This window comes from Zeus faber (genome assembly GCF_960531495.2).
Source record: "Zeus faber genome assembly, chromosome: 21".
In the NCBI taxonomy this organism is placed as follows: Eukaryota; Metazoa; Chordata; class Actinopteri; order Zeiformes; family Zeidae; genus Zeus; species Zeus faber.
This window is the reverse complement of record NC_137208.1, coordinates 18551751-18560696: the sequence shown is the minus strand read 5'-3', so window position 1 is coordinate 18560696 and position 8946 is coordinate 18551751. Positions and strand designations below refer to the sequence as shown.

The window sequence follows — 8946 nt, the reverse complement described above, 5'->3', positions numbered from 1 at the left end:
TGCAGCCTCGCATAACTCAGGGCCGGACAAAAGGCCTGCGACAGCCCGGCGACACCACGGCAACACACACACACACGCACCGCGCACCCACACACGCGCGCGCACGCACACAGGTCGGAATGCAAGCTTTTACTTTGGCCCTGTTTATACCTGGCATTAACACGCGTCTTGGGTGATCCAATCACAAGTGGACAGCTCTAAGGACGTCCGTTCACACCTGGCATCAGGGTGCGTCTCCACATGCACCTTAAGTCACCGTGGCTCTCTACGCAAACAAACACGCACGTCCTTTCCCCTCGCAAGGACCAAAGGCGAAGACCGGCGCGGGCGGGCAAAATCAAAAACAACACACACTGAAATTCTGGTGCCATGTGTGCTGTAATGAGCGCGGGGTTCAGACTCAACAGATTGTTTTTTTTCCCCCTTGATTTTCTCGCATTGGAAAAGTCGAAGCGCAAGCGGCGGAGAGGGGTCCGCTGCACCGTCTAGACAGCGGCGGGGACGGACAGTGTTGATTGATTCCTTCCCTTCCTGCTCGCATGGAACGGGATTTTTTTTTTTTTAACATCACCGAGTTGAGGGGACGGCGTAACGGAGAGGGAGCGTCTCCGGTCCACCGCGCGTTTCGGGGGTTCCCGTGTCTCCGGCCAAAACAGATAGAAAAGTGTTTGTCATTTCCGATGCCGTATGCTTCCTACGGAGCCGCCCCGCGGTGACGCTGGTGCGATAAATATTATTGCGTGGCCGCGGGTTAGTAAGGCGTGGGAATGAGATAGTAAGTCACGGCCACGGGTGAGTGAGGCGTGGGAACCTGATAACTAAATTGTGGTCACGTCTATGAATGGTCACAAGATACGGAATCTTTTGTTGACTGACGACACGGGGCGAGCGCCGTCAGGGCCGTCATCGCGCACGAAGCATGGATACATTTGATTGAATTTCATTTTATTTTAATCTCTGGAGGAATCATAACAATGTCCCGCACTCCCTTGCGGTTAAGCCCGGTGCCATCGTTTGCGATAGACACTTCCTTCGGCTGCTCAAAATACGCGGGTTGAAACGAAAACACTGTGCGGACATTGGGCAAGTTGTCGACTTCATCAAGCTACGATTTGGCAGCTCTCTCTCTCTCTCTCTCTCTCTCTCTCGCTCTCGCTCTCGCTCGCCCCTCGCTCTCTCCCCAGGCAGCGGTGGAAGAGCCTTCTACTTACGTGAAGGTACCAATACCCTGACACAGAATGACTCCGAATGAGAGTAAAAGGGATAGCGCCACATTGAAAATTCCACTCCGGTAAAAGCATACAATTACTTGCTTGTGTTATTCTTCTAAAAGTATTAAATACTTAAAGTATGAAAAGCAAAAGTACTTTTCATTTCAAGTGCGCTGATATGACATAATGTCGCTGATCGATTTTTTTTTGTTGTTTTTTTTTTCTAGTGGACGGAACGTCTCTGAATACACCTGAATAAGGACAGATACATGAAAAATGTACTTCAGGGCGGTAACAAAGTACTCGTCCTCCATTTCTTTCCGCCACTGTCCCCACCTCTCCCTCTTCCCTTCTCTCTCTCTTTCTTCCATCAATGGCCATTGTGCCTGTTTACCAGATTATAGTCCACGGTGCTTTGATGGAATTAGGGCCATTTAAGCCAGACTTAGGTTATTTTTCTGCCTGAAACAGGAAAAGAGATTACCAGTATGTCCCATGGTGAACCCGCCGCCTCATGGGTCCGTGTGGGAGAACCAACCAGAATTTGGCAAATTCCGTAATCCGTTTCGGTAAAAGGTTACAAAAAGAAATTACAAGATACAGTTGTTTGTTTTTGTTGTTGTTTTTTTTTGCTGCTCACCGTATTTATGTTCGGTCTCTAATAACAACAACAACAAATAACAATAACAACAAGGTTTTTGAAGCCTTTTACCAGCGATTAACATCCTCTCTGATGGAGTTCAGCTCCGTGATCACAAGAGTAGAGGTTGTCATCAGCACGTTTGTCGTTGTTGATAAAACCATGCAGTTCGTTTTCGAAAAAACGCCCTCTGTTATGTTGTCATTTTTTTCAGTGTAGAGCTCTCTTTGGCACACATCGATGTTTGCATGGGTGGATGCCTGCCTGTGTGTGTGTGTGTGTGTGTGTGTGTGTGTGTGTGTGTGTGTGTGTGTGTGTGTGTGTGTGTGTGTGTGTGTGTGTGTGTGTTTGTATGAAGGCCAAGATGAGTGCATGTGTTATTACTTGCACCATTTTTGCTTGTGTGTGTTGGTTTAGCAGTGCACCAGGAACATGGGTCCTCATTGACCAGGTGTATTTTCTCGCAACCTCACTTTGATACCAGAATAAGAATGGGTGTGTGTGTGTGTGTGCGCATTTGTTTTACTATACATGTGAGGACCAGTCTCAGAATCGACCATCTTAAAAGTTTTTAAAAGGTTAGGCGAGTGTGTTTTAGACCGCCTGACATGTTTTTACGAATTTACAAATAATGTAAATAAGTGCAACATGTGCGTGCGTGCGTGTGTGTGTACGTGCGTGCGTGTACTGCTGTGCCCTCCTCTCAGTTGCTATAACAAACACTTGCATTCTTCCAGCCATTGCTGACTCATAAATAAGGGAAGATATGCAAACACAAACACAGACACTAGACAGCCCCCCCCCCACACACACACACACATACACAGACACACACATACACACACTTACAGGTGAACACACAGAGCCTTGAGCACAAGAGATGACATGCTTTCATGTTCTCTCTCAGAGAGAGAGAAAGCTGAGAATACCTGCTCCCTGCATCGCTCCGAGCTTTCCTCCCCCTGCCCCGCCACACGCTACAGAGTTGAAACACTCCACACACACACACACACACACACACACACACACACGCACAGACACAGCTTACACTATAAATCATTGACAAACATGCGCTCTTGAGCATGTCTTGGGACCACCAGAGACCACCTCACCGCTCCTCACGGTCGTCCTCCTCATATCTCCCCCTCAAGAGGGATAGGTTTCCCTTGTGCTTGCTCACACACACACACACACACACACACACACACACACACACACACACGCACAGTCCGTGTTACGACCCGTGCATCGCCACAGGAGGAATACACGTGCAACGGAGGGGGAGGTCAGGGGTCAGAGTGCTCCCCCCTTGACCCTCCGACGTTGAGGGGGCGCCAAGGGATCAGGGGGTCAAAGGTCGTGCACCTTGCGCAGGTGGTTCGCCTGCGACGTTAGCAAACACATCGCCGTGTGTGTGTGTGTGTGTGTGTGTGTGTGTGTGTGTGTGTGTGTGTTGTAAAAGAGAAAATTAAAGTGTGTCAACAAACGTGCAGTTTACTAGAACACACAGCTGGTGGACTTGTTAAAAATCTTCAATATAAACCCAACGTAATGAACTATAAATAACTTTGTTATTATGCTGGAGTGCGTTTTTCACAAATCTGTACTTACTAAAATATATTTGATTTTTTTTTTTGGGAAAAATCCGGATCTATATTTATACTTGTATATATTTCTCAATGAATATGGCACTTGACAATGCTTTTACTTGTAATACTTGAAGTACATTTAACGGCAATTATTTTTACTGAAGTAGAAATGCGGTGATTTAGCTTTTACTAGTTATTTCGTGTCAGGGCGTTTGTACTCCCCATCCAGCAGAAGAGTTAGGTAACAGCTGTAGTCCTGGACCTGCAGCGACGACGGCCCACTGCAAAGTGCTTAAAGTAAACATACGTCGACACACAATATCGCGGCGGGGCGCGCCACGCGCTACCAGACACAGCTGCGCTGCAGATCCCCCGCACGCGGCTTCCATTAAAACATCAAGGGGCCCCGGGGAAGCGCTCTCGTGCCACAGTCAAACTACCCCTTCCCACGGAACACATGGATGCCAACGCGCTGTACCAACACGCACACTCACACACACACACACACACATACCCACAGCTCCCTGCTTCCATCCACCTCAGCATGTTAAACATGTCTTGCGGCGTTCCCTTGAAAAAGCTCAAATGAGCTCCGTGGTGGAGACGGCACCGAATGTCGTAAAAGGGATTCAGATTGGATTTCTGTTCTTGTTGTTTCAATCTGAAGACAGGGGGCTCCCGCCACAGTGTGACATCATTGCCACCTCATCCAACCCAGGCCAGTGTGGGAGGGTGAGCGATTGTGTGTTAAATGGGGTTAAATGGCGGTTCCGATCCGCTGGAGATGTCAGTCCCTTTGTGCTGCCAGTCTCTCTCACACACACACACACGCGCACGCACCACGCACGCACGCACGCACACACACACACACACACAGCTTGTCCCCTCACCTCTCCTCGGGTGCAGGGGTGCGCCCCTGAATACTTAGAGGTGCACGTGGCGTCCTTGCGGCCCGGGTTCTCCATCCCCTCGTCCAGGCCGAAGGCGGCGCTGCAGTTGCTGCCGTAATACTGCAGCACGCGCCACGAGTGCCCAAAGTCCTGCGAGCGCTCCAGCGTCATGGCGGCGGGCCTCGGCGAGCGGAACACCACGATGAGGTGCGTGAAGTAGAACTCTGCCTCCAGGTCCAGCTGCACCGTCTCCGACTCGACGCCCTCGGCCGACTGCCACCAGGTGTTGGGGTGGCGGAAGGAGGAGTCGGCCATGGCCGCCGCCAGGTGGGCCAGGTGGGGCAGGCCGGCGTTGCACTTGGCACACTTGGCGGCGCCGCAGAGCTGCTGGTGGGCGGGGCCGTCCGTGTAGGAGCAGTAGAGTTCGGTGCCGTTGTTGCCGCAGACGGTCTGGGTGAGGACCCTGCGACCCAGCGCCAGGTTGCCCATGCGGGGGTTGCAGGCCCGGCTCTCGCAGCGAGGGGCCACCCCTGCACGGAAGACCCCCGTAGCCTGCACTGTAGAGGGAACACAGAGAGGTGCGCTATTCACTGTCAGGGTCAAGGAAAAGGGTTAGGCGGGGACGACATCATTCATTTCTGAGAAACATCATTTCCATGAATCAGTAAAGGGAAACAGGAGGTGAGTGGGTGGCGGTTGTAATTTCGATGTGACTCTGCGTTACGCTCAAGGCTGTTATTCACGCCAATCGGACGGGTTATGCAAGGAGATAACAGAGGCGTAGTGCACCTGCCTCGCGACATGGACTCTGGCACAGAATTTGGCTCTCGGAAGATGGGCTCGTTCGAGAGCAATGGCTCTCAACCCTTTTCCACTTGCCGAGGACCCTCAATGTGATAAGATTTAGTCCCTGGCATCCCCCATGTGAGAAGAGTTTTATTATTAAACGTCATTCAGTCCAAACGTCCATACCTGTCTATACTATAGCTCATGAGTTACCAGCGAAACTATGATCAAAACCGTCATTAACAAACATGCTCTAATTGTTGATTCATGTTTTACTCGTTTTGCTGGGGACCCCCCCTGAACCCTCTCGCAGGAGCCCCCCTGAGGGGTGGGGGTGGGGGGGGGGGTGTCCCCGGACCCCACGTTGAGAACCGCCGTTATAGAGCTCTGCCAGCAGAACTCACGTGGAGCTGATTCACCGTCTAAACGTGTGGTTTCCCATCACAGCTCCATCTCCGCAGCGAACCCGGTGTCCAACACAGCGGCGCCGAACAAAGGGGGCTCACGCGTCGTCTATTGTTCTTTACGCGTCGCGGGGTGACGCTGGGCGGGGGACGGGGACGTGGAACGGGAACGGGGGAAGGGGACGGGGACGGGGGACGGGGGACGGGGACGGGGACGGGAAACTTTCTCCGCCACATCTCAAGGAGGAAGAGGATCCACGATTGAGACACGTTCTTAAGTCACGTTGGAAGTTTTGAGGCTGTAAGGGCGGCGGACCCGGACACCTCGGTCAGCCAGCCCGCCGATGGGAATACACCTTGTCGCGCCGGACACAGAAACCCACCGGGGGGGGGGGGGGGAAGGAGATTCCATTCCGTCACAAGGATTTTAAGAAAGAAAACCCCCACTGACCTGCATCTGACGCGAGAGCCAGGGAAAGCAGAAATAAAAGCGTCTTGGGGTTTATTTTGTTTTTTTTCATTTTTGGTTTTTGTTTTCCCTGAATCGTTATCGGAACGGTAAAATAAACGCGAGATCTCATCCGCGATGGCGAAGACAAGTGCGTAGACACACACACACACACAGGCGCACGCACGCACACATACACGCACGCACACATACACACGCGCACACACACACACACACACACGCGCGCGCACACACACACACACACACACACAAAAACAATGCAACTTTCTCCAGTCAGTTTTGTGATGCAAAAACAAAACAAAAAAAAAACGTTTATCCCAGAGAGTATGATCCCATGTTGCTCGGTCGGGCCGTTAGATCCATGTTACGCGTCCCGCTCGGCTCACTTCGCCTGGATGCCTATTGCCCCGATGTGGCGGACCCGGTCGCTTTCGCCCCGCAGATATAAATTGTTCCTTTAAGGGAGCGGAGGGAGACTGACAGCTCCGAGGCCACACCCACCCACCCACCCCCTGCCCACCCACCCACCCGCCCCTGCCCTCCCTCACCCCCTCACCCCCTCACCCCCTCACCCCCTCACCCCGCTGCATTTCATTTTTTTTTTTTTTTCCCCGGGGACTTAAAGGAACATTCCACTGATTCCAGTGCGTCAGGAGGCGGGACACGCTACGGTGCTCCGCGGCCTCCTCGCAGACACCCACGGGCTGCTTGAAAAAGCTGGGTGGGGAGAAAGGGGCGGGGGCGGGATTTTATTATTATTATTATTATGATTATTATTATTATTATTATGATTTTTCTTAAATACAATTGAATTGAATTGAGTTGAATTTAACTATATTCGATTTTATTGTATTATATTTGGTTTTTAATTCTATTTCGTTTTGAAGAAATGAATAAAGAATTGGACCTGCGTTGCTGAGTCGATGACGATGTCTACGGGCTTTAAATGGTTATTTTGACACAATGCACGAACAGCATACGAGTTGTTATCACATTGCACTCACATGCCAAAATGATTAACTAATAACCTTTGAATGAGTTGAACTGTTGTTCGGATTCCTTACGGCATCTTATCTGGCTTAATACTATGACTGTTTCTAACCCTCACGCAAGTCGCTTTGGACAAAGCGTCTGATCAATGAATAAAGGTAAATATTAATGTAAATAACCGGCTTTGCCCCCCTCCAAAAACAAAAGCCAGAGGATTTGGAGCTGTCAAAGATATGGCCAGTGGTGCCTGGTTCGGCCGCAGAGGGATCCAATCCGGTGATTTGGGGGAGAAAGGCAAAAAAACAAACAAAAAAAAACAAAACTTCGTTTGTTTTTCATTTAAATACTAATATTTCATTATGATCAGGGGAGGATTTCAAGTGAAAAGCAAATGAAATAAGATTCAAAATGGAAAGTAATGGGTATTTCATAAATAAATTCACTAAAACCTATTAGAAAATTGATAGTAAATGATTTGCATATAAAAAAAATTAAGATATAGTAGCAGTATTAAACATTGTTATAATTTATAAAACTGGTTTCTGGTTTCTAATTGGCTGATGAGAGTCAGATGTCAAACACCAACGAAGAAGAAGAGTTGTTGATTGAATGGGAGGGACTTCAAGTTATCCATCTCTATCCAGTGTCCAGCCACCAGAAAACGAACTCTACTGTTACTTAAATAAAAAAATATATATTTTTCCATTAAAACATTAAGTTCAGTTATTGTCAAGGGAAGATTTGGGGGGAAAGCAAAAAAAAATAAAATTGAAAAAGAAAATATACTGTATATACATTTTTTCATTCATTCCCTTTTGACTATATGTGTGCAATAAGTATTAATAATAGATACAACAGTATCACTTGCAGTCAAGTCTAGTCAACTTTGAACTTCAGGATGACCTACAACCTAGAACGTCTTCAGCTCAGGTTCAGGGGAAAAGTAGGGCCTGAAATGGACTACATGAACAACCAGACCCCAAATGTCCAAACACAACATGTTGCACAGTGTGCCCCCCTGTGCTGAACAAGGGTAGGCACTTTGGTTGCAAACAGTGAATATAGGTCATAAAGGATATGAACCATTTTTCCATTTTCCTTGTCCAGTGGAGGTTGCTGTCAGGCCTCCCGCCGCTCGGTTTTGTGCTCCACTGAACTCAGCATGGAGTTTGAGCCTTTAGTCTCCAGGGTTCCGAACCAGTGGACCGGTTGCCTTTTCCCTCATTTGACCCACCTCACTAGTTTCGGATTTGATCATGGCCATCCCACTGTATTTCACAGCTAAACACGAAAGACTCATTTTCTCATGCATGTCTGTGAAATCTGAAAAAAGAAAAGTCCAAGTGCATGATTCGCGCTCCGTTCACACATGGTCGGCGGCTGATGGGTCTCGTGCCTCACACATCCCCGTAGTGAGCCAGATGCACATGCCCACTCAGCCTCACCCTGTGGCTGCCAGTCCTCACATCAAAGGGGCTCCTCGGCCCCTGGACTCAATTGTTCTGACTCCGACAGACCACTGCAAGGGGGCCGCCATCCTCGGAAACATGAACGTACGTGTAAGGGATAATGCCCCAATCACGGCGTCGGGGGTTATTTTGCGATAATAAACGGCTGGCTTCACATTATCCCGCTTATGACACGGCTACTTTCTAAATAAAAGAAGACAATGGGGAAGGAATATTGATTTTAAATGATTTTATTACTAGTATGTTGAGTTTAAGAGCTTTCACTATGAAAAAATAGGCGAAGCAGACTATTCACTCAAAATCAAAAAACAACTTTGAGGAATATGACGAACCACACTCACGTCTCAAAGTCTTCAGTTGTAATTTCCATGTAACGCCACAAGATGTCACCACCAGCTAGTGTCAGCCTTGACATTTATGTGGCATGAAATGACAATGTGACAATGGTTATTATTAACCGACAACGGTCTTTATTCCGAAATAACTGACCACAGAGTA

At 48.8% G+C, this 8946-nt stretch overlaps 1 protein-coding gene across 1 annotated transcript in view; it reads right to left on the bottom strand.

Moving 5' to 3' along the window:
• ntn4 (netrin 4) overlaps positions 1 to 6032 on the bottom strand; it is a gene marked incomplete at its 3' end in the record, with an annotated part of 16765 nt that extends 10733 nt beyond the window's left edge. The window contains exons 1-2 of the mRNA XM_080022224.1: positions 5972 to 6032; positions 4331 to 4887 (exon numbers count right to left, since the gene is read on the bottom strand). Of these exons, the coding sequence (XP_079878350.1) occupies positions 4331 to 4819 (489 nt within the window). The 5' untranslated portion in view covers positions 4820 to 4887; positions 5972 to 6032. The remainder of the gene's footprint in view (positions 1 to 4330; positions 4888 to 5971) is intronic.
• Between the last annotated feature and the right edge of the window lie 2914 nt (positions 6033 to 8946).